General features: G+C 42.1%; 1 protein-coding gene across 1 annotated transcript in view; it reads left to right on the forward strand.

Moving 5' to 3' along the window:
• The first annotated feature begins 757 nt into the window (after positions 1-757).
• Micu2 (mitochondrial calcium uptake 2) overlaps positions 758-25,572 on the forward strand; it is a 71,240-nt gene continuing 46,425 nt past the window's right edge. Inside the window, exon 1 of the mRNA XM_040740561.1 lies at positions 758-1,004. Coding sequence (XP_040596495.1) covers positions 795-1,004 — 210 coding nt within the window. The 5' untranslated portion in view covers positions 758-794. The remainder of the gene's footprint in view (positions 1,005-25,572) is intronic.

Raw genomic sequence — 25,572 nt, forward strand, 5'->3', positions numbered from 1 at the left:
CTGCCAGAGGCTAGCAAGAACAGCCACAAACTGAACACAGGGTTTATATAGGGCTTTCAGGGTGGGGATTGGTCAGATTTCAATGCTGAGCTCAGATTAGCTAGAGCTCCTGCTCAAAGTTTGGTTAGTTTTCTGCACAGGGTTAGGGTCAGATTTGGCTCTGGTTTCAGGGCCAAAGTGTGTTTCTTTCTCTGGTCCTTTTTAGCCTTTTGGATATATTTAAGTGTATTTCTTATTTCTTTCACTGGCTCTGATTTCAGGGACAAAGTGTGTCTCTTTGGCACTGGTTTCAGGGTCAGTATACATTTCTTTGGTTTTGGTTGCAAGGCCAAAGTGTTTCTTTGGCTGGCCCCCTTTCCCTACACCTACTTCCCTTTCTTCTTTAATTTTAATTTTATTGGTGATGATAGAGGCCAGAAGAGGGCGCTGGATCCCCTGGAGCTGGAGTTACATGTGGCTTTAAGTCTCGGGAATTGAACTGTGGACTTCAGGAAGGACAGCAAGTCCTCTGACGTCTGACTCATCCCTCCAGCCCTTTCTTTTAATACGGTGGTGCTCCGACTTGTTTGTACAGTTTTCCGGTTGATGCCCTTTGCCTTGGGACCTGTCACCCTAACCCAGGGCCGCCTCCAACCACTCTTAAACGTCGAGGAGGCAGCCACACCCAGCTCACACGCGGGAGCCTAGTGGGCGGGGGAAAGGCCGCTGAGATCTCGCGAGAGCCAAGCCACTCGTGAATTCTCAGGCAGCAGGAGGGTGGGGGCGGAGCGCGACGCTCAGGCGCTTCCGCAAAGATGGCGGCGGCTGCGGCGAGAAGCGCTCGGCTGGCGGCTTGGGGCGCAAGGCTGCGGCGCGGGCTCGCGGCCGGCCGACGAGCTGTCCCGAGTCCCGGCCCTGTGGCAGCGGCTGTGGCCGGGGTGGCGCTGGCAGGGGCAGGAGCGGCGTGGCACCACGGCCGCGTGAAAGCAGCTGCGCGCGAGGGCAGCCTTAAGGTGTTGGCGCAGGTACGGGACGAGCTCCGCCCTCACGCCCCTGGGAGGGAGGCACCGGAGACCCCAGACCTCCGGCGCGTGCCCGGAGAGCCCCGAAGGAGGGTGATGGAGGCCCCCCGCTGGGGATGCGAGTGGGCGTGGCCTGGGCCGGCGCCTGCCACGCCTCGGCTCTGCCCAGCTGGTGGAGAAGGGGCATTCAGGATCTTTGGGTGCTGGGCGTCCCCTGCCTCGCCAGGAGGTACCTTTGTTAGCCTTTGTTGCTAGGTTTCCCTGATGGCTTCTTTGTATGGAACGGTGGAGTCGTCCTACTATGTGACTTTGTCCAGTCATGAAAATACCAACTATAAAAGTTACAACAGTTGGTAGTCGTAGATTTTATATGGTCTAATGACTACTGTTACATGAGTCTTCAGCCTTAAGGTTTTAGTGGACACACACACACACACACACACACACCTACTTAACAAAACAAGTTTTCTTAAAACCTGGGCTGTTGGGGTGCAAATGTTAAGTACCCTGTTTCAAGATAAATATTTCCCGTGTAAAAACATTGGGAAGTTGGAAAGTGCTACCTAAAATAGAGACGTTTTGTTTTGTTTTAATTTTCTTAGAATTAAAGGGTTTTTTAATTTTTCCTTATGTGTTAGGTTTCTGTTATCTAGTTTTAGTTTTTGAATAGCTCAAGAAACATTAAAATGCAACAAAAAGAAAAGCAGACCTTACAGATTAAAAGGTTGGTAAATGTTGTTAGTATGAAGATAGAATATAGTTTATACATGCATTGATTCCAACCTCCCACCACGTCTGATTAGAGGTGGAGAAAACTTCTCAGGCAACATAGCCTTTTTGTTAAGTTTTTTTAAGGTTTATTTTTTGTTTTATGTGTGTATTTTGCCCACATATATGTGTATACACTGCCGCCTAGTGCCCATTTGCCAAAAGAGGGCGTTGGGCCCCTGGAACTGGAGTTACTGGAGGTTGTAAGCGGCCACAAGTGCTGGGAACTGAAACGGGTCCTCTACAAGAGCAGCAAGTGCTCTCAACTGCTGAGTCATCTCTCCAGCCCCAACATTTTTTATAATCTTATGCCAGACAGATTTACTTTTCAGTGTTTGTTTTTCTGCTTGCATATTACTCAGTTCCATCCTAATCAAAACCTTAGGTTAATTCATACATGGTAGTATTTTAACTTAGAAACCAATAGCGCATTGAATAATAAATCCACTTTTTTCTCCCTGTTGCTGCATTTCGCATATGCTACGCAAGTACTCTACCACTGAACACATTCCCAGCCCTCCACATTTTAGAAGTTTGTAATTCAGAGCCATTGTATCCAGATTCCCTGACCTGTTATTAACTCAAAAAACTTCCAGCCAGTGACTCACTCACTGTCTAGAAACCAAGTTTAATTCCCACCCACAAGCCCTCAGCAATTTGTAAAATGATTTCACTTCACCTCCTTTGAATTTTAAGGTTTTTTTCTGGTTGTTTTCTGGCTCCCTTTTAGCCTATCTCCACTTTAAGTTACTAACTTCACCTTATAGTTTACACCAATGTAGTATTTTGGATTCGCTCTCCAATTCTTAGCTTCCTCATTCTCTGCAACTCTATACCCGTCAGCCTAACTAAAGTAACACAGAATCTTCTCAGTTGCTTTATAAGGTCTGTTGACACACGTCAGCTTGGTCTGCTCTTTGGATGATTTGAAAATTCTTTCTCCTTTTCACATAATTATAATAGAAGACTAAGACACTAGAGAAATACTATTAATGTTATTCTCTTGTTGAAGACTGTACAACAGTAGCACTAAGTTATTACATGAGCCAGTAGCTTGCTAAACTTCATCTTATGAAACAATGATTTCTTAGTCATTTATGAAATCTTCTCAAACTTGTGTGCTTATATTTTGTGAATAGCTGTATGTATTCATGCTTTTTTTATTTTGGTTATACTATTATTCCTACCAAACATTGCATTCCCTTTCCTACTAATCTGTTTAGAAATGTTTCCTTCTTGAGCTTATATGCGGCGCAATCCTCCCCCCCCCCCAGTGTATCCTTGGAGCCTCTTCGCTATTTTAGTTATTCTTAGCCCTCAATTTTAAAAAACAAAATCATTTGAAATTTCCTGGGGTAGGCCTCAAAGGGGATGGGGGTAAAGAGAGGCAGATCACTATTTCCTATTTTATTTCAAAAATACTGTGAGTTTGTCAATATGTCTTGCTGGCTAAACTGAGTGTCACCTATTTACTTTGTTGAAAATAATAAATAAGGATTATTATAATAAAGCAAAAAGAAAAGAAAATAGATTTTTACGCTTTTGCTACCACAATGGACATTCCTTCCTCAGCAACTGCTGAAAACTAGTGCATTCTGTTAGCTGTGGCTTGTAAACTCCCTCTAAGGCAGTCATTTAAATGTATTTTCTTAAAAGGGGATCTATTGATCATCCTCCACCACTTAGGGCACATGTGTGCATACAGTTTTATTTTGTGTTTATTTTACTCAGCACCACATGTGGCTCTAGATTAATAATGAGGATAGCCTTCATTTTCATTCATGACACTAAATGATTATTGTCAATAAAAATGAAGTAATTGTGTTAATGGCATCCTACTCTTTTCTATTTTCCATTGTGACTGACAGCTTGTGGTTTGTGCAGGGTCAACAGGAATACGTGTAGATGTCCAGGTCATGAAGCAACAGACAGCATGGAACCCTTCTTTCTTTCCTTTCATAATTACTGAAATCCTTTGTACCAAGGCTGTGTGCAAGGATCGGGTCAGAAAGGCAGTTTACCTACTTGAAATGTGACAGCAGAGGGCAGTTTTAATGCTATGTTGTAACTGCTGGCTGCCCTTTGGAGGATACTAGAAGAGCACCCAGCGCATCCCTAGTTTTCCGAAGGGATGATAATAAATGGTCATCCTGGAGCTTCTTGGCAGTTCATTTGGCAGAAAGGGGTGTAAGTAAAGGGAATATTTCTCAGAGATTACAAGAAAGTTTGACTCAGCAGAAGCTGAGCTATGAGATGGGTGTGTTCAGTGGCCTGGAATGTCATTAAGTTATCTAAGCCATGTGGTAGGACTTTTATCTTAAGGACTGTAGGAAGTCATTGCAGTTCTGCAGTCTCATAGGTACACACCCCACCTCACCCCCACAGAAAGCATCTTAGAAGAGGTTACTTTGTTTTCAGTGGCCTGTGATTTAAACTTGTTTAATTAGGAATGCAAACAAGGCACACTTGACAAGCTACTTAACTGTGGGTGTCACCCTCATACAGGCTTGCATATGGGACCCTAATTGGATGAGGGATTGTTTTATAAAAACAAACAACAAATTCCTGCCAAGAATAAAAGGTTTCTAAGCACCCATGACCAAAATCTCAAACATACAATGCACAGTGAATGCCAGGAGTTTCTAGCAGTGCTTGCTGATGTTACCTGTGACTTCACTGGAATCTTGTTCTGGACACACAACTTTGGCTCAGATTCCAGAGTACTATATGTTATGAATTCCTCAGTGTATATCAAATTACTGTATCTGTAATTGTATTGTGTTTAAATATTTGATTTGAAAAATGTAGGTTGCTGATTTTAAAGTCATTACATGTCTTTTGGTTTGGGATTAAGACTTAACTCCCAACAGTTTCTGAAGTGCTCCTAAATGCTTATTGCCTTTATGTGTGTTTGCAGTGGTAACTAGAAAAGCAGAGTGTCAGTCAAGTCCAAAAACCCCAGCACCACATTAAAAATGCTCCATGTCCTGTGGTGTCAGATCTCCAGCCAGGATTTAAGAAGCACACATATCTTATTAGATACTTTTAAAATTTTTATTAAATTCATTTGTGTTTATATGTGTGGGTCCAAATGCTTTGCATGTATGGAGGTCATCGGCAACTTAACCGTTGGAGTCTGTTCTCTCCTTTACCATGTGGCTCTTAGTGACGACACTTGGTGCTTTAGTCTGAACAGCAAGGTCCTTTACCCACCGAGCCGCCTCGAAGACCGTGGTTTGGGAATTTTTTATTCTTTTTTTTTCCACTTGTATGTGTATGGAGGGTGTGCCTGTGTGTAAATCTGGATACAAGAAGTAGAGATCTGAGGTAAATACAGGAGTCTTCCTAGAGCTTGCAGATTCTGGTCGGTCTTGCTACTCAGACTGATCTGAGAAACCCTGGTCTACCTTCCTAACTGGAATTATGGGCAGGCCACCACACTCAACTGACCTGGCATTTATGACATTTGCGTGGGCTCCGGAATCTGAACTGTGGTTCTCTAGCTTGCTGCAAGTACTTAACATCTTCCCATCATTTCCCCAAAATTTGCTTTCCTCTTTAATAAATGGTAAAAATATATGTATAAAAATCAATGGTTATAAGCTTGATAATTTATTATCATTAGCTGGTTTGTATAACTATTTCACATACATACCTCTGTACCTAGGGTCTTATTTTTTAAAAAGTTCAGTAAAAACAGAATTGGGACTGGAAACGTTTAAGAAGCCTGGTGCTATCATTTTACAGAATCCAACTCTGTTTTGAGTAGAAATTATTCCTATTATAATTGTTACAGCATCTCGGTATCATTTGCAATCCTGTTAAGCCCGCCGTTTTATCAAGCTATATAATATTTGTTTAGCTCTGTGGGAAAAGTGTCAAGGCCTTGGAAAAATGAGTGAATTAAAAACAAGTTGCAGAGTTGTCACAGTAATTGGGAAATGGTGGCATCTTAATCGAGGGACTGGTTTGCAACATAAGCTGTACAGAGTCCAAATTGCACATGCCTTGTGTAAATGTGATGATGCTGTTTCAGAACGTATAATGTGTAGAACAGGGTAACACAATACTGTCTCCTGCCAGAAGTTCGTAGTAGAACTTGCTTTAGGGTTCATCAATAAGTGACTTGCTTATAAATTTTGTCACATTATATAGAATTTGGATTCTAGCAGTTTTCCTGGCTTCATTTCAGGGGTTTGTTTTGGATTTTTTGTTATTGTTGTTGTTGTTGTTTTGGTTGTTTTGTTTTGTGCTTTTCAATGATAGATTTGTCTTCTGGACATTACTGCATATCTCTATTCCAAGTAAAAGTGAGGAGTTAGTCCACTTTCCTTAGTATATAAGTTCATCGGTATCTTGTTCCCCCTAGGAGGGCTAGTTGCATTTGTATTTACGAATTCTTACAAACTTCTGCTCCACTGATCAGGTTCTTCTTTTCTCCCCTTTCAGAATTATTTTATAGACTTATTTTACCTTCTGGTGGAGTGACCATTTGTCTGTCTGTTTCATCCCTGCATTTTGGTGCCTAGAACAGTGATGGAATGAATTAAACTGCACTGCTTAATAATGTGGCTTTGGTTTAGCTGTCACTTATAGAAAGGTTAGACAGAAGCATAGAGCAATTCCCTATTGTCCCTAATAAACTCAGTTACACGCTTGGCACCCTAGAGACATGTCATCCCCTGTTCCCAGTAGAAAAAGGTAAAGATGAGACTGTACTCTTTTCTTCTGGATTCAACAAGTGTATTATGACTGGCATATAAGTGCAGTAAATACATAGCTAAATGAGTAAATAAATTGATATAGCCTTATTATAATAATAATTATGTAATAATTTTCTCAAAGGTATAAAACTTCATCTCTTTTACTTATACATATGAAATTGAGGTTTTAATATTACTAGCATTTTATGTATCTCTGTACAATAAGATTTTGTCTTTTGCTATCACATTTAATGAAGCAAATCCCAATTTTAGATTTTATGTAAAATCAATGCTTTTACTCCAACTAAATTGAGAGGCTTCCACCAGTAAACCTCAAACCAATTAGATTATTTTTTAATTTAAATAGTCCTGGTATATGGCAAAAGCCAATTGAATTTTGGGTGTTTTAATGGTTAGATGCTGGGGATTCAAATGGCTCTGTGGGTAAAGGAACATTTGTCAAACCTGACAACCTGAGTTCAGTCCCTAGACCTACATGGTAAAACTAATTCCTTCAGGTTACTCTCTAACCCCCACAAACATGTGCTTGTGGACACACACAACATGAATCAGCAAATAAATCTTTTAAATTTTTGTTTGCTGCATTTTGTTTGCATGCATTTATGTAATACTACTCACTTCAACTGAAGATTATAGAATAATGTCTGTATCTTTGCATTGCCCTCAAAGCTTCTTAGGAGAAAGAAACCCAGAAAAGCAGCAGGGCCAAAAAATAGCTATCTACCCCTAGACAAGGAAGAATGAACACTGAAGGAAGTAAGGCGTTGGGACACATAAAGCTGAATGTTGGCCCCTTTGAAGCAGTCTTGGATAGATATATCCACAGCAATATAATAAAGTTCTCTAGTAGAGAAGAAAGCTGCCAACAGGAGTCTGCCCTTGGAGAGGTGCGTGTGCTCAATCTGGTCTGCACAGTCATTCAGCCCTGCGGCACTGCATAATCAGTACACGCTGGACTGTGTGAGACTTAAGGCCCCTCTGGAATTGCCACAGAAGCTTCTCAGTAGACCTGCTTGGAAATGCCCTGATGTGAAGGATGTTTTCCCGAAGGTGCAACCAAAGCCATTATATCTACCAGTCTGAAGTGGCCTTGACTTTTGATGTGGGCCTTTGGGCTCCATTCTGAACAAATAAGACAGACTGGGACGTAAGAACAAATATTTCTGGTGTCTTGAGTATCAGTCCACTGTGTAGTATAGAGTGAAGACAGTTCCACCAGGTTTCAAGGGACAAGGAAACTCTTAGTTGACTACTGATAGCAAAGGATTTGATATGTGAACTTCTGGAGAGTTGTGAGCCAAGTGAGTGCCTACTTACCCTAGATAGAGCACTGACAGACCAAAGAAAGAGTTCATCCAGTCCATCCTATGGGTGATGACAAAACAGCTATGTCACTGAAAACTCCTACCTTGGCATGGGTGTCAGCCTCCCCAAAACTGCATAGATAGTCTCCCACTTAATTAACTTCCTGCCTCCTACATATTTTCTAGCATCTCCCAAGGTCAAGTACAGCTGGGACCAAATCACACAGAGCTGAGAGTGTGGTGTTTAGGTGGGAGGGAGTGGCTGGAGTCTTAGGGGAGAGTCTGGTGGTCTTCCTTTCCTGTGAGAGAATTCAACAGACACAATCTTATGAGGGCCTCTGGCAAGGTAGTCATAGCTGTTCTGCTTAAGATGGCAGTGGCTGAACTGTCAGGCCTATACTGGAGTGTAGTTAATAGACCAGGTGTCAAGCTGTCTTAGGGTGTCTATTGCTGTGAAGAGACAACATGACCATAGCAACTATTATAAAGGAAAACATTTAATTGGGTGACTTAGAGTTCAGAGATTCAGTCCATTATCATCATGGTGGGACATGGCATCACGCAGGTAGACGTGGTGTTGGAGAAGGAGCTGAGAGTCCTGCATCCTGCATAGGTAACAGGAAATGAACTGTGACACTGGGCAGTATCTTGAGCTGTAGTTTTTCTTTCCCTATCAAGTCCAGCCTGCATTGCCCAGTTAGCCTTGAGAGTGGGGTCTGTCTTGGTACATGGTCAGCTTGCCATAGCCCTGGCTATCCTGCAACTCACTATGTAATAACATCCTGTCCCAGAACTCACAGAGACTGCCCCCACAGTGACCCTTCCTCCAACAAAGCATACTTACTCCAGCAAAGCCACACCTCTATCAATGCCACTACCTATGAGCTTATGGGAGCCAATTACATTCAAATACCACACACACCATTAAAGAAAACTGACCGTTGCCAGGTAGTGGTGGCACGCACCTTCAATCCTAGTACTCAGGAGGCAGAGGCAGGCAGGTCCTACATTGTTTTTCAAGAGAGTCGGCCATTTGATTTAAACTCAGCAAGGTTGGAGGGAAGCAGGTCCGTTATATGCTTCGTGTAGAAGCATAATCGACCCTATATTTCCTGGAGTTTACTGTCAGGTTCCTATAGTAAATATAGCAAAGTTCTCTGTGTGGCCATTTCTCATCTCCTAAAGCAGAATGCTTGTCTAACCAGAAAGCATTGGGTAAGTGGCAGCAGACGTGTCCACATCAGCACAGCCACAGGACAACATCAAGAGTGAGAGAGGGCTTGTGTTTGTGATGTGTATTTTGGGGCAAAGGAGTAAAAAGATGGTAAGACACTAGCAATGAGTAAAACAGACTTGCTGGCCTGTGCTGGAGTCTGTTTGTGTTCATTTAAGTTGATATACCCCAGGTAATAAGCTTTACAACAACATACAGAAGTTTGATAACCATGAAACACTGTAAGACCAAGACATATGCAAAGCTTTCTTACAAGAATGCAGAGAAGATTGGGGCATTTTTTGTTTTGTTTGCTTTTGATCTTACTGCCTCAGGTCAAAATACCTGAAAAGAGATAAATGCTGACCAACTTTGATGTTAATAAACCAAAATGGAAGTCAAGAAAATCAAAGTGTATAAATGGCTAGATTATGAAAAGAAAGATGACATAACTATCCCCTGTAATTTGAGGTAATTTCTGATTTGGTGTAACTATTTGTAGGATGTGAATAAAAGCCTGTCTTCCCCTCCTCGTAATAGAACCTTAGTTTCTGTACATCTGTGGAGGAAATTTCCTGCAGGGCCAAGGAGGAAAGGAAAACAAATGGCAATGATAAAAGCAGAAAGTATTTCATCTTTTCCTTTTGCAGCTCTTATTTCACTGAGCCCAAGGGAGAAGTTGCTCCTCCCTGCACTATGACAGGGTTCACAGACTGTATGTGAGGGCTGCTGTTGCTTGGCACCATTAACATTTGGAGAATGACACCAGTGCATAAACATATCCTGAACCACTCTTGGTAATCATGTGTGAGCTTGAAGATCATGTGCATGGTATAATAGGAGTAACAAATCTGTAATAACCTGTTTCCGGATTTCAATACAACTTAAACCTAAAGTAATATTTCATGAATCATACTTTAGCACATATGGTGACACAGAAAATGTTTATTTCCATCCATGAAAGTTCCGTGAATATATGGCATGTAGAGTAAAAGTTGTGATTACTATAAATAAGACTTTTAGATCTTACCTTTACCCACACTCAGTGCTCCATGTGTTAAATACTAGGAACCTCAGACCTTAAGATCCCAGGTATCTTTGTCCTCAGTCCCTTAGCTGCTATGCACCTGGGAAATAAGCGTCCCTTTTTAAGCTAGGTAGAATGAAATTTAAGTTGAAAGCACAGGCATATGTCAGCAAAGTGCTCTGGGTATGGCAGGCTTGTAAAGGGCGTAGCTGTATGTACAAGAAACTGTACATGGGTTGCTTTCTGTGGTTTGTGTATGCAGTATAGATGTCAAAAGATTAAATCACATCCTTATATTTTAAAACAGTCTTTTCTGTTTCATTTAGCCATAATCACCCAAATAAGAAACCAGTTTAAATCAAAAACAGACCCCCTAGGAAGACTTCTTTGCCTGTTTAAACCCACAGTCCTGGCATTTGTGGGATGTGAGGAATTGCTCCAGGATTGAAGTGTAGGCCAGGGCACCACTCTGGTGCCTGTATGTGGCATAGTAAGTACCCGTAAGGTGGAGCTGTAGCTGCCGTACTGCCAAGAGAAAGCAGTAAATGCTGAGTGCCTGAAGTCATGGTTAGCATTACATGGCTAGCTAAGCCAGCAGCCTACCAATGTGGAAAGGCTTGCTTAGCCCTTCTGGTAGCCACTCAGATGAGAACTAAGTATAAGAGATAGTTGTTTAGTGGCAACCAGAAAAAATAAGGACGCCGTGTGGCCCAAACCACTGAGATCAAGAGAGAACAGTCAAGAGGCTAGAGAGACAGCTCAGCAGTTACAAACACTCACTGCTCTTACAGAGAGAGATCAAGAGAGAACAGTCAAGAGGCTAGAGAGACAGCTCAGCAGTTACAAACACTCACTGCTCTTACAGAGGTGCAGGGCTTGTTCCCAGCGTCCACATGGCAGCTCACAGCTCCGGTAACTCCAATTCCGGTGGGTGTAGGCCTTCCTCCTGGCCTCCAAGGGCACCAAGCATACACAGGCAGGCATACATCCATGCAGGCACTCTTACCCATAAAATAAACAACATGGGGCTGGAGATGACAAGAATAATCAGTCTAGTATTTTCTAGAAAGACACTTTCTCAGAAACTCCGAACTGATTAATCATGTCTTATCAGTGATTGAAACTTGTATATTTAACACTCCAGCTTTTTTTCTTTTTAAATTAGGACATCATGTTTTGCCAGTAGATTTGACCATCAGCAGTGATTAGGTACATTTATGTTACAGCCATGACAATTATTTCTTGAAACACTAAAATATAATTACTAAAATCCCTTGAAACATGTTAGGAAAAGATGGGGAGGTCTTGGTTTGTTTGTTTCTTGTTTTTTTCTTAGAAATTATTCATATTTGCTCTTTTTGTTTGTATTTTGAGACAGAGTTTCTCTGTGTAACAGCCCTGAATGTCCTGGAACTTACTCTGTAGACCAGGCTAGCCTTGAACTCACAGAAATGTGCCTCCGCCTCCCAAATGCTGGGATTAAAGGCGTGCACCACCACCACCACCACCACCACCACCACCACCACCACCTGGCTCATATTTCCTCTTCTTTTTGAACTATGTATACGTTCTAGAAAATTGAGGGGGGGGCTAAAAAAAGAAATTCTGCTTCCTGGCATAACTTGAAAAAACTAGTTACTGTTAAACTTTGGGAGCTATACCTTTAGTAGAAAGGTTTCCTTAAACTTACTTAAAACTTTACAAGACTTTAAAAACCAGGAGGGGACAAAGATAATGTCCTAAAGCTTAAGAGCAGAGACCTTTAACCTGAGTAGTGACTGCACACCACAGACTGCTCCATGTTCTAAGTTCATGAAATCATATAGAAAGTGTATGTGCCTTTTTTTTCAGAGACTTAACAAATAGTAGAAAGAGTAAGAAAGTTGACAATGAGTTATTGCCCATTCATATTATAGAAGCCAGGCATGGTGGTACAGCCCTGTGCTCCCAGGAGTTATGAAGCAGACCAGTAATTCAAGGTCATTCTTTATTACATACCAAGTTCAGAGCCAACTCAAGCAACATGTAGCTAGCTCTGCACACACACGCACACAGACACACCATTATAAATAAACCTTTTAGCTCTGAAGGTAATGATTACGGTGGCCCTTCTGGAAAAGCACCTTCCCTGTGCCCTGGCCCTCCTGGCTCTTACCCCAATTTCCCTTCAGTGCATCCTGGTAAAGGTGTATTTATTTTGCTTATTCTGACATCTGCTTGTGTGTAGGGCACTGAGGAAGGCATCCACGTGGCTTCGTTACAGTGTCAAGGAAACAATCAAGTAAAAACAAAATGAGAATTATGCAGATGTCTGTGTGAGACTGCATCAACAGCCAGCTCTGAAAATGTACACATCTCCCATTAGGTTTCAGGGATGAGAGCTCTGCGTGTTTTTCCATACAATGTAAAGGAAAGGGCTTGTGCTTTCAGTTTTTGGGATCCGTCTTTGTGCCTTCCTGGGTCTTAACATGTGAATGTCTTCACAGTTTGTCTCCAGTGTCTGCAAGACAGAATGGCTGCTCTGCTCCAGAGCACAGGTGGGGTCGCCATGGGTCAGATGCTTTGTGGCCTCTCGCTGGTCCCTTACCACTTAGTTCTTTTGCCTGTTTATTTCCGTTCTAGTGTGTTCTGTGAGCCCTGTTTTATTATCTTATACCTTTACAACTTTACAAATGGAAACAGACACCTTTGTCTGTTGTTCACTATCCATGAGAACTTGATGATTATTCTGTTCCCTCTCTAGCCTGTGACTGAGTTGGGTCATTCAAGTTCTCACAGCCTAATGGGTCTATTTATAAATGTATAGGTACATTATTAATACTAGTAAAATACATAAATCAAAGGTTACTCTTTGCTACTTCACTAGCAAGGCAGGAACAGCTTGAGTTTGGGCAGATCTGGTGCCTGAACCATTTCAGAGCTTCAGGCTCTGTGTATTCAAAATTGCAAGTGTGTGTTCCATTCTCTCCCCAAGCCTAGCATTATTCTATTAATTATCACAAGTATAGGAGTAGATTTACCAGGCACATTTTAAAAGACAAAGATTGGGCCAGCAAGAACTACCAGAGTTCAGATCCTGGGACACAGACTATGGCAGGAAGAACATGACTCTTGAAAATTGAAGTTTGACCTCTGTATGCACTATTGCATATACAGGATGGCATGCACACACTCTCACTCAAATACTAGTGTAATGAGAAAAAAAACTAAGTGAAGGATGATCCAGATGCTGGCTCTGGTCCCTTCCACATTCTGCCCTTAAAGCTTGTAACAACTTACAAAATTGCATATTTTTTCTGATTTTGTTTCTTTCTGTTGGTGGTGGTGATAGTGGTTTTTTGACACAAGGTCTCTCTGTCTCTCTCTCTCTCTCTCTCTCTCTGTGTGTGTGTGTGTGGTTGGTTGGTTGGTTGATTGGTTGGTTGGTTGGTTGGTTGGTTGGTTGGTTGGTTGGTTGGTTGGTTTGGTTTAGTTGTTTGAAGCAGGCCTGCTTGGTTGGTCTGGAATTCATGGCTGACCTGCTGCCTCAGTATTCCAGGTACTAGAATCGCAGGTGTGAGCAGGCACACCCACCAGGCTTCTCTGGAAGTTTCACATTGCTGCTTTCTTGTACTTGAGAGTAAGGTAAAGAATTCACATTTCCTCCCATTGACCCCCACGTATCATAAAAGCAACAGGAACTAAAAAGCAGTAACTCTGGATACCAGTAGCGGTAGCACCTGGTAAAAGACCAGTTCACTTCCTTACTAGTTGTTTTATTTTTATTTTGCTTAAAGCCAAAATTTTTTTTTGTTTTTTTCAGGAATTGCACAGCAAATCCCAGTATAGAGTTTTTAAAAAATCATTATCAAAGTGTCTTTGAAAATTATATATATATATATATATATATAGAGAGAGAGAGAGAGAGAGAGAGAGAGAGAGAGAGAGCTCTGTTCAAAAGACTGATGCAAAAGTGGGAAGGATGTATTGGCAAATCCCCAGTCTTAGATGATTTTACTACATTCTTGCTCAGCACATCCTGAGCAGTCTTTGCTTGAAAAAGAAATTAATTTGCCAAAGTACTATGAAATCCTGTGTTTGCTCCTTGTATTGCACATTGATAGCCTGTGGTTCATGTATCCTTTTGAGTTGCTGGTGACTTAGTTATGAGCCTGAGGAATGTGGGCAATGTCTTGGTGCCCTCTCTGGTGGTCTCTGTGCCCTCGCTGGTGCTATTGTCTGTTCATTGGCTTTCTGCTCATTTCCTGCAGATGAACTGTAATAGCAGAACTACTTCAGAAATACAGTATTGGGGCTGTCAATGAACTCAAAGATGAAGCACCAGGGAAAATCCATTAAGATGTAAACCAACCATGGTAGAAGGCCTGGAATCCGTCGGGTCCTTCATTGAGATTTACAGGAGTGTGAGACAGCTGGTGTAATCCCGGTTCAGAGCATCCTGTTTCTGAGAGATTCCAGGGCTTCTGTGCTGAGCAGGACTGAGGCAGTTCCCGCCTCTCTGGTGTAGTTAACACAGCTGCCACCTGTTTGTGACTTCGTTTCCTCTTTTCTCTTTATGAAAGCATTTGAAGATCTACAGTAATAAGGATGCATAATTTGTGTTGGTAATAAGATGAGCACAAAGGGCTTTTGTTTCTGTTCGTGTATGTAGTTCTTTAGTGAGATTGTGTGTGGCAGAGCACACACCAACACACCCAAAACTTTAATACATTATTAATGCCTTGAGATGTATGCATAAAACAGATTTTTGTATATTGATCCTAAAACTAAACTCTTTCTTTAAAGTTATTTATAATAGCACACCTGACATTGATCTGGTCCCAGTTCACAAGGATCTGTTGGTTCGCATACGTATCCTCAAAGCACTAACAGTGTTAGCTGCGTGCTGGGCACTGGGGTACATTCTGTTCTTGAGTACCCAGTGAGGGGCCGACAGTCTCAATAGCACATTGGAGCACTGATAAAGTGTTCTCACTGGGAGGACACCTAGCCCAGATGGCTACTCCAGGGAGGCCTCTTGGAGAAGGTAGATTAACTCTTAACAAATAAGTTGCCCAGCGAGGAAGAGGAGGGCGAAAAACCCTGACTGTATTGTATACTTACCTTTGTCATGTGTTCCATTGCACTCAGAATCAAACAAGTGGTCACCCTGACTTCTGGAAAAGATCCAGGGAAGTCAGCCAAAGGCAGTGGAATGAGTGGTAAAACAAAGGACACCCCAGCGTTTCAGATCTGTCAGAAAGCAGTCCTGACAGCGACCATCAGAGTAACAGCTTAAACTGATAGGTTTGCTTCTTGCAGAGGTCATTAAAGAACAGTATTGTCAATAAAAATACAGTTTTTGTTTTTGACAAGAAATTGCAAATCTGCCCCTTTATTTTCTTTATTTTTGTCCATGTGTGTACTTTTTAGTGATCAAATACATTTAAGCTTTCATAATCTTGCCATTTGCCTAAAAGTTTTTTAAAACTTGTGTTCTCACTCTGTTTTGGGTAAGCCCTCATTTATATGCAGTCAGCACACATGCCAGGTGTTTATTTTTTAGTAATTCCATGTTTTTATAGAATTAATGTGGAGACTGAGAGACTGCTGTCACTAGTGAGCAGTGAGCTTTGGAAAGCTGCCTCACTGCTTTCCTCTTACACCAAGGGAGCCAGTGAAGCCAACAGCCATTTGCCAAGGGTCAGCGTGGGGGGCACGAGGGGTATTGCAAATGTGGGAGCATGAGAAAGTGTGGCAACATAATCTCAGTGTGACTCACCCTCCTTCCCCGGCCACAGCCTGCAGCTGTTACCAGGCATGGGTGGGAGGAGGGGAACCCTTTAAGCCAGCCCTTCCTTGCTCCATACTGTGTCACATGCTGCAGGACACACTATCCTGGATGTCGTGGTCCCTGCCAGCCACTTCTGTTCTTGACTCAGCCCCCACAGTGTCCCAGGCTTCTCTGAAGCTCTAGTGCCCGAGAGCTTTTTGCATGGGCTCCTTTGGTTCCTCCATTAGATCAAAGTGTCTGTTGCAGAAGTCCCCTCTTAACTGCTCAGCATCTCCTCAGCTGCCTAGGGTAGAGGGCTCACATCCCAAATGAATGGTCTGATACCAAACCAGTTACTAGTTTATGCATAAATTTAATTACAAAATCTTTAAAGATCCTAGTCTGGTGCATATCTCATAAAAATTAGAAATCTGCCAGGTGGTGGTAGTGCACACCCACACCTTTAATCTCAGCACTTGGGAGGCAGAGGCAGGTGGATCTTTTAAGTTAGAAGCCAGCCTGGTCTACAGCATGAGTTCCATGACATCCAGGGCTACACAGAGAAACCCTGTCTTGGAAAAAGAAAAGAATCCTCAAAAAATAGAAAACTGAAATACCATGATTTATAACCTGCAAAAATAATGGTTGGAGCTTACCTGTCACTCTTCTGGAACATACACACTGGCTAACTGCTGCTCACATCTGTCCTATGTCTGTCCTGGCACCACCATCTGTGATGCCCTCCACTAGGAAGCAGATAGCCTTGTATGTCTGCTTGGCGCCTTGTCATAAGAGGTGTGTACTGTTTGTCAAATAGGTTGATGTTAATAATTGTGGAAAAAGACCACACAGTGGTAGTTTACCTTGTACTATATAGGGAATAAGCCAAAGGAATTCAACTGTTTCTTAAGAAAAATATTACTTAACTAAATTGGAGTGAATGACACTGGTAATATTTTAGGGTGATGTTGAGATTTTAGTTTAAGATCCTAGAGTGTGTGTGCGATCACTTGAGTTCTAAGTTAAATTTTTGTTTCCATCACAGAAGTTATGATGTGACTCTTAGAAGGCAGTAGTGGAGAAGGAAAAGTGAATACTGTGCAAAGTAACCTAGTTAAGAAGAGAAAGCAAGTAAAGAAGCTGTGGGTTTCGCTCCTGGCTGCCTTTCTGCCAAGACACAAGTTGTTTGGTGGGTGGAGGTGAAGTGCACAAGGGTGTGTGTGTTATACAGTAATAAAATGTAACACACGTGCCATTTCCTCTTGCTGTGCTCATCTAAGCAAAGCCCCCTCACTCCCCTAGCTTCAAAAGACTACCACCACTAGATAAACAGCCCTGAAATGCCAGGGAGGCGTTCCCGGGCCCAGGGTTTCTGGGAATAGCTTTTGTCTCCTTGGCTAAGGCTCTCTGTCATTCTGTAGAACGTATTATGAGACATTGCTTACCCAATGAAGATTTCTAATTTAGTCTGGGGGGTTTTGTTTCATATACAATAAAATCTCCTTCATCCGGAACAAAGTAGAAAATTTGTAATGAGTGAAAATTTCCAATCGTAAAGTTTCCTTCAAGAGAAAACATTCAATCACAGCACAGAATGTTCAGAAGCAAAGTAATTTTATTTCCTTCAGATTATTGCCAATTTCCCAAATGAATAGGTCTTCCTTACTATATTTTGTCTAATGCAATGAGTGTGTATCGGACATTCTGAAAGCTGAAATGCTGTAAGAAAGGCCCTTTTTGTTCCCACTTTATTCTTGAGAAATGTAGAGACCAAAGAATGTTCAACAAAGAACAGAGAACTTACTTTTTGTAATTTGTCACTTCATGGATAAAAAGTAGAGACAGAAGGGTGAAGCACCTGTTGCTTTAAAGGCAATAAATGAGTGAAATGTTTTAACAGAAGTCATCAGCTTTCAAAGATCTCTTTTATCCAGTTCCCATCACTCACTGCTCTTAATTCCTTTGTCACATTTTTTACTGCATTACAAGTAATCCTTGAAATCCATGGAGCATTTTATATATAACTAGAACCATGTGGATGGTTCGCACATGTTCATATAGCCCCAAATCCCAGAAATTTTTTTCTGTTCCTCTCCCACATATTTAGTCTTAGATGCAGGTTTGAGAAGCAGTCTTGGAGGTAATGGGAAGAACTCCACCCCCACCCACTCACTCACCAGCTTCCACCTAGCAAGTCTCTGAACGGTCCCCCTAGGTTTAGGGTAACAGAGCCTTTGATCTCAACCCTGCATTCTATCCCTCCCTCTTCCCCAGGAGCTGGCTCCTCCGCAGCTGCTCAGCAATAGAGCCCTCATTATTTATATGTAACAGTATACACTGGCCAACAGAGTCGATTTGTAGAAGCACCTTATGAGGTCTCATTCAGATAAAGAGTAAGATTAGTAGTGTTTATCCCATTCCTTCTGGAATAGTTCTGCTGATAACAAACAGGTTAGAGTAAAAAGGGACAAAAAATTCCGATCTCCCAGGTTAATTAAGTTCAGTGCTGATACATGAGTGAGTGTGGGGGCTGGGACGGACTGACGGACCGGCAGCCCACACCTGTGCTACCTTCATTTCTCTGCATTACAGGACAACGGCAATACGGATCTGGCTTGGTTTGTTGGGTTTTGTTGCATTTTTTTTAGCATTTTGTTTTATGGTGCTTGAGAATGACATACTCTCATGGAAGCCAGAGGGAAGCTAGTGGGTGTCGGCTCTCTCCCTCTGCCATGTGTGTTCTGCAGATATAATTCGGGTTATAGAGTTGGCAGCAAGCTCTTTTGCCTGCTGAGCCATCTTGCTGGCCATTTTAGGAATCATCTTAGAGCTAATTCTAACACCATTCTGTAGCTTTTTGAGAGGGTTGTGTGTGTGTGTGTGTGTGTGTGTGTGTGTGTGTGTGTGTGTAAACAAGTTTTAAGAGATTGAATTCAGTGATAATAATACAGTATTTAAAAGCCTGTTTCAGAAGACAAAAATTGATCAGTCTTCCCTGAGGTATTGTAAAATTGCTGAAACATAGAATGCACACATACAGAGCAGTGAAAATGGTGTTGCCCTTTTTTGTTCATATTGGTCTTTTCCTGAGCTTGACCGGGTCCCTTTTCAGGATGCCGGTGTCTGTGCTCTCCGTGCTAACACTCCATTGCCTGCCTTGCTGATGCCGTGTCTTCCCATGCTCTCTCTCTCTCTCAGAATATGGCTCCGTTGCCTCCTGCTGCTCTTGCCTTCACTTTCCCACATAATTTTGCATAGTTACTGTCTTAGATTTTTAAGCAGATATTCTAGTCAATTCAACCATTTGCCAAAATGATCTTATTTCCTGATCCTCTCCATCTTGATCTAAAGCTCTTTTGTCTTTGCATTAAAATATCAGCTGAAGATCACAGCAGTGCTAGTCTTATCTGCTACACAGTAACGGGGCAGTAGAGGATTTCAGAGATGACTAAGGACATATCAAGTTGGAGGTTATCACATGGAGTGGGGGTGTGCCTTTCAGTTTCGTTTGTTCTCTCATTTGGGGGCACCTGCCCATTTAGCTTCATAATTCCTAAATCAGAGGTTATTCTGGCTACAAAGAGAGTATGTTTCTCTCCCAACAAAGTCATAACTTGATGATGCTGGTCCTTCCCTGGATAGGACATGGGAGGAAAGGCTGACTTTGGGCCTTCACTGGATGCAAAGTGATGGGGACATGATGTGGGAGGGTCTGCCCTTTCCTTGGCTTTGCCCAGCCCTGACAACACTGGCCACTGGCCCGTAGGAGACCTTTGTACAAACCAGAGGTCTGCACCTTGCTGCCCCGCAAGCCCAAGCTGCAGTAGGAATGCCCCTGAGGCCTGGGGTTAGTGGCCTGTGCCTGGCAGCCCCGCCCTCAAAGACGGCTCAGGACTTCATTGGCGCAGACGCACTGCACTGTTCTCTCTGGAAGAAGATACTGGTCCCGCATGGGTTACCCTGGAGTTTCAGACACGTTTTTACTGTCTAGAAGGTCTTTCAAGTCAAGTGGATCTCTGTGAGTTCCAGACCAGCCTGGTCTATAGAGTGAGTTCCAGGACAGCCAGGGCTGCCACACAGAGAAACCTTGTCTCCGAAAACAAAAAGAAGGAAGGAACGAAGGAACGAACTTAACTGATATCATTAATTTGTAAATTTTTAAATGACCTTTTGCTTTAAGTAAGAGTTTCTTCGGGAAGATACATTGTACAGTTTTTGTTTTGTTTGGGTTGAAGAAAACTAGCATGTAAATCTGATGGCCCCAGGTTTTATTTCCTGGATTCTTTATAAAATGAGAGTAAATCACAAACCCAAAGTGGATAGGGAGAGGAGCCAGTAACACCTGGGGCTTCTAGTTCCCTTCAAATGCTGGTCAGGGTCCAGTAGCCCTAAAGCAGCCCTGGTGCTTACAAGGAGTTTAGCCAGGGGCAGCAACATTGACACTGAAGTTTATATACCAAGTACAGTGCTTAAAGTAAGAGTTTGCCTTATGAGACTTACTATTTTTGTAAGCAGTTGGTTTAATCCTAAAATATAATTTCAGTCACATTTTTCCTGGTTTCCTGAAATCCCAAATCTGGGTGTCAGCACACTGAATTTTCGCTCACAAAGATTCTTTTCCTGGTGCCTCGTTATGACAAAGAATGAACTAATAGTGAGCTTTTAAAAAGTGTGTGTTGACATTATTGGGAAGATGAAAGCATGCATGCCTTATGATTTAGTTTTATTTGACGTGCAACAGTTATTCATGAAAATGTAGAACTCTGTCTACTTGTACTTTTCCAAAAGACGTTCTGTTTTCACTCATAGCTCTAATCATTTGCAGTTTATATAAGCAAAGCCTTGGCTTGTCTATAGTGCGCACTCTACAGGGTACTGTGGCCGTCTAGTGGGTCAGCCAGCGATGCTGACGTCATACATACAGTGAAAGGTTTGTCATGTTGGTGAATCTTCCAGAGAATTCCAGCTCATTTGTTAGAAGGTGTTTTTCTCATAAAAGATTTACATTAAATGCTTTTAAGCTCTCCTTCTCATCTCCCTACATTTTAGGCAGCGTTCTCTGTGTGTAAGTGACTTCTGAAATTATTCGTTGACTATGATAGCCTTGGCTGGCCCAAACCTTTACAGCTGTGTGTTTTTTATTCTTACCTGCCTCCCTGGTCTCCATGCAGTGTTTAGTGTACTTGACTACAGCATTTGCATAGTTTTTCAGTATGAAATACACAGCTTATTATTTAAAGAATCAAACATTGAGATGATCCATTCAAAGATGCCTTGTGCCATTGTGCTCAGTAAAAATAAACGGTACGATGCAGATAGACTTTCTATCTTAAGAACAAACTTCTTGTGAGATCCTGGCCCTAAGAATTATTGACAGGACACTTAAAACATTTGTCCTATCTCCTCTTTCCTTCAGAGAACCCAGGGGGAGTGGCTATGGGAGGGTTTTGACAGAGGAAAGGGAAGGGAGAAATGTAATTATATCATAATCAAAGATAAAATAAGAGAATAGTAATATTGCTTCCTTTACATACAGAATAAAAAAATGGAATTGCTTTCTTTAAGGCACATGTAAGTTTTCTCTACCTTGTCCCTTACTAGTGATGGACTTGCTAGAACACTGACTTGATTCAGCTCTCATAGCATATTCCAGTTCCCATGAGTCTGTGGATGTTAATGTTTGTGTGGAACTCAGTGTAAAACAAGCACTTACAATAGAATGTTTGCAGTAAACTAAACCAAGTTCATTAGGTACGTAGGTTAAGTGCAAGTGCTGAGTCATGGTATGAAACATTCTATTTCTGCATTTCTTTACAAGCCCTAGTATTTATATGTGATGACTATTGCATACATTAAGGTGTTTGCACAGAGCTAGAACCAGATGCACCCTAGGTCCTTTTAACTCTTAAAACTCTGAGTTATACTGTTGCTGAAGATACCACATACCTTCGTTGCAAGATATAAAATTAACCTCGAACTGGGCCAGAAACTTCCTCCCTGCTGGCAAACTTTGACATTGCCAGAAGGAGCTGTGCATGCTACTGGGGGTGAAAAGGCATCCATCAATGGACTGTGAACCCTATAAGCTACAATACCAACTTGCAAGGCAATACATGCCCACGGGTATAAACAGCAGCACAAACATTACAGTGGTAACCATTTGTTCTCTGACTGGATCTGAGGCCCGCTTCATAAAAGGGAACCTTATTCCTGGTACTATAACACAGTCAAAATCCTATGGCTGGCTACATGTTCCTGGAGAACTTAACTACAGTTGCTTACATAAATTGGAATGGCATCAAACTGCCTTACAAATATTTTATTTACACCCATCGATGAATACTACACTCAGCCTTAGTCAGAGATGTTTCTCTTTGCAAAAGACTGGTGAATGCAAAGACTCCTGGCTGCACAAGGGCCATGGAATAAGTGATGACTCGACTTCCCTTTAACAGAGCATCTATACCACCACCTCCACGCTCAGAGAGCAAGAAAGAAGTTTCCAAAAATAGAAGGGCTGCAAAATCTTCTGGGCATGACACAGCTATTGCAAATATGATCCCATAACTTCAGAGGTTAAGCCAGATAGTGGTGTCTCAAGCCCTTAATGCCAGCATTCAGAGGCAGAGACAGGTGGATCTCTGAGTTCAAGGCCTGACTGGTCTACAGAGTGAGTTCCAGGACAGCCAGGGCTCCAGAGAGAAACTGTGTCTTGAAAATGATAACAATAATATAAATTTTTTTAAAACCAGCAGAGATCATCTGTGCTAGGCCTTATAAGACTTAGCCTGTCGTCAGTCAGTCATGGGGAGAGAAGGTTCACGCAGCTGAACTTTTGGGTAAATTCTGGGGAAGGGCAGACATTGTCTTCAATTGTGTGCCAACAGGTGAGCCCCACCAGGCTAAAATGGATCATTTGAAACCTCTGGTCACACAGATGGCTCTGGTTAAACTCAGTATGTAGCAAAGAGAGGGGGGAGGGAAGGGGAGAGAGGGGGAGGGAAGGGGAGAGAGAGAGAGAAGAAAAAGGAAGAAAGACTGAGAAAAGAAGACTTGCAGGGAGGAGAGCAGTTGATGAGAGCGGGAGGAAAAACCGTGGGGGTGGGAGTAACCATAGTATGCATGTATGAAACTATAAAAGAACAAGTTTTTAAAATTTTATAAAGACAGAGGCAGGCCTGGTCTACAGAGCGAGTTCCAGGACAGCCTCCAAAACACAATACAGAGAAACCCTGTCTCTTTTTTTTTTTTTTTTTTTTTTTTTTTTTTGGTTTTACGAGACAGGGTTTCTCTGTATTGTTTCGGAGGCTATCGGTCCAGCCCGGCCTCGAACTCACAGAGATCCGCCTGCCTCTGCCTCCCGAGTGCTGGGATTAAAGGCATGCGCCACCACCGCCCGGCGAAACCCTGTCTCTTAAAAAAAATGTATAAAGAAATCTGGGGGCTGAATGGCTTAGCAGTGGAAAGCCCTGGCTGCTCTTCCAGAGGAACTGGGTCCAATTCCCAGAACCCATATGGCAGCTCACAACTGTCTGTCACTACAGTTCTAGGGGATCCAACACACACAGACATACATGCAGGCAAAACACCAGTGCACCTAAAATAAAAATAAAACTCTTTTAAAACATTCTGGGTTGTAAATGACAACTGTATAGAAAGCAACAGCTCAGTGTGCTGCTATGCATTAGAGTGAGACAAGCTGAATCATCATTTCCATGCTTGGCAGTCTGCTTGAAAACTAGGTACAAAGGCTGTACATGTTACAATAGCACATCCTTAGAAAATCGCACAGTGAAGCATCTTTCTCTTAGTAACACCATGGCTGAGTGTTGGCTTTATTGACCATTGAAGCCATCTAGTAGGTTTGAGATGTGATCAAAATAGTTATGAATGTGAAGTAAAGGAAGATAAAGCCTAACAGATAAAAAGACTAAAGCAACAAAAGTGGCATTGGCAAGTCAACCCAAATTGTATATATTAGCCATAAATGTACAACGTACACTAGCTGCACTTGTGAGCCTTCAAATTTACTTTGAAAATTTGGCTGCTGATTGATAAAATAATAATAATAACACAAGCAAAACTATGTTGGTACATTAATTTGGAAAATGATAATTTCACAAAGTCCCTTTTCCCACCATCTGTTTAACTTGTATGATAACAAGCAAATCTTTTCAGGACATTCTACTCAACCTAAATTTGATATAACCAAGGAAGTAATGCATACATACTAGTTAGGAAATGGGCAACATTTAGCCTGGAACTTAAAGAATGACTACTTCCAGCCCTTTTCTTTGTTAGTCTCTAGACTCTGGTTTATATCTCCCGCTTATATGAAATCTTACTACGCATCTTCTCTCACAGGAGCTACTGTGGGAACTTGTTGGAGACTGAGGTTGGCACCGTGTGGCCTGTGCATCAGTTACCTACCGTGTCAGTCTAGGCAAGCCGGCTGACCTTAGCAAGCCTACATGCCTTCTTTTATAAAACAGGGATGATTTTTTTTTAATTCTTCTAAAGATGCTCCCCACCTGCCTTGCACATCCTAATTATCTACTTCATTGCTGCAGACATTTTCTGCTACACAATTATCCCCTGGTTCATTTGCATTCTGATTCTAGTGTTTTTCTGCAGTTAGTAGATGTTCAGTTAAGTGTTTACCCTCAGCAAGGATAAAGTTATGATAAAGAAAGGGAAGATTGGTAGTAAGATATGAGCTGGGAGCATCCACTGTTTACTTTATAAAGGAAATAGAAGGGGACTGTTGGCTGGTGGTAGCGAAGTGCTCAACCTCAGCGAGAGAGACTGGAGAGCGCCACTGGGGGAGATGCACAGTGTTTGTACTGATAATGGGGACTGGAAGGCTTTGGACTAGTAGAATGGCTTATATTAGGGAGTAACAGGAATTCAGGAAGCTACCATACCAAATTAAAGTGGAAGGGTGTTGGTAGAAGGTATTGAAGGGTTTCAGCCATCCACTGGAGAACAGAGTCATGGTTGTAGGTCACATTTAGAAGTTATTTGTGTGGACATGACCTACAGTTCTATGCAAACTTCAAGCTCAGAAATTAACTAGCAAGGAGATCCCTGTTTCCTCTCTCTTTTGTCATTTACTAGAAAGTATATTTAGTCAAAATGTAAATGGATGCAAGCAGCCCCGTCAACCATCCAGCTCTATAAAGTGGCACTTCCTAGAGGGTTGACTCTTGAGAGCTGTGACTCTGTGTGGAGGTTCACAGAGGCACATGGACAATGATAACCATGTTTAGGGGCACCGGCTGCTCTTGGAGAGGACTGGAACTTGATTCCCAGCGCCCGCATCAAGCATCTCAGCGGTTGCCCGAATCTTGGGGGGATCTGACACCATCTTCTGGCCCTGTGGACCCAAACATGCAGCATATGCACACGTTCACATTGTTTTCAATTACATAAGTATTTTAATTAAAAATGATAACTGCAAGGTAGAGAAACTTTTAGGGCCAAACCTTCTAGAAAAAAAAGAAATATGGTGTCTTTTACACAACTTGCTGTGAGAGATGTAGGTTTGTGTGTTTACTTCCTACAAGTTAGTTAAGACCAGGAAAAGTTAAGACTGCTACAAGGAAGAAGACAGCCTGAAAACCAGAACGAACACACAGGAAATCGCCCTCTGCTTAGGAGACCAGTAGACAGAGGGTTGAATAAAGGATTGGGCTGTGTAATTGGTTGAGGTGTGAAAAGAATTTAAACAAAATAAATACCCCCCAAAAAGACATTTTAACAACTTTGATGCAGAAATTAGAA

The sequence above is a fragment of the Mesocricetus auratus genome, unplaced genomic scaffold (genome assembly GCF_017639785.1).
Source record: "Mesocricetus auratus isolate SY011 unplaced genomic scaffold, BCM_Maur_2.0 Super-Scaffold_100707, whole genome shotgun sequence".
NCBI lineage: Eukaryota > Metazoa > Chordata > Mammalia > Rodentia > Cricetidae > Mesocricetus > Mesocricetus auratus.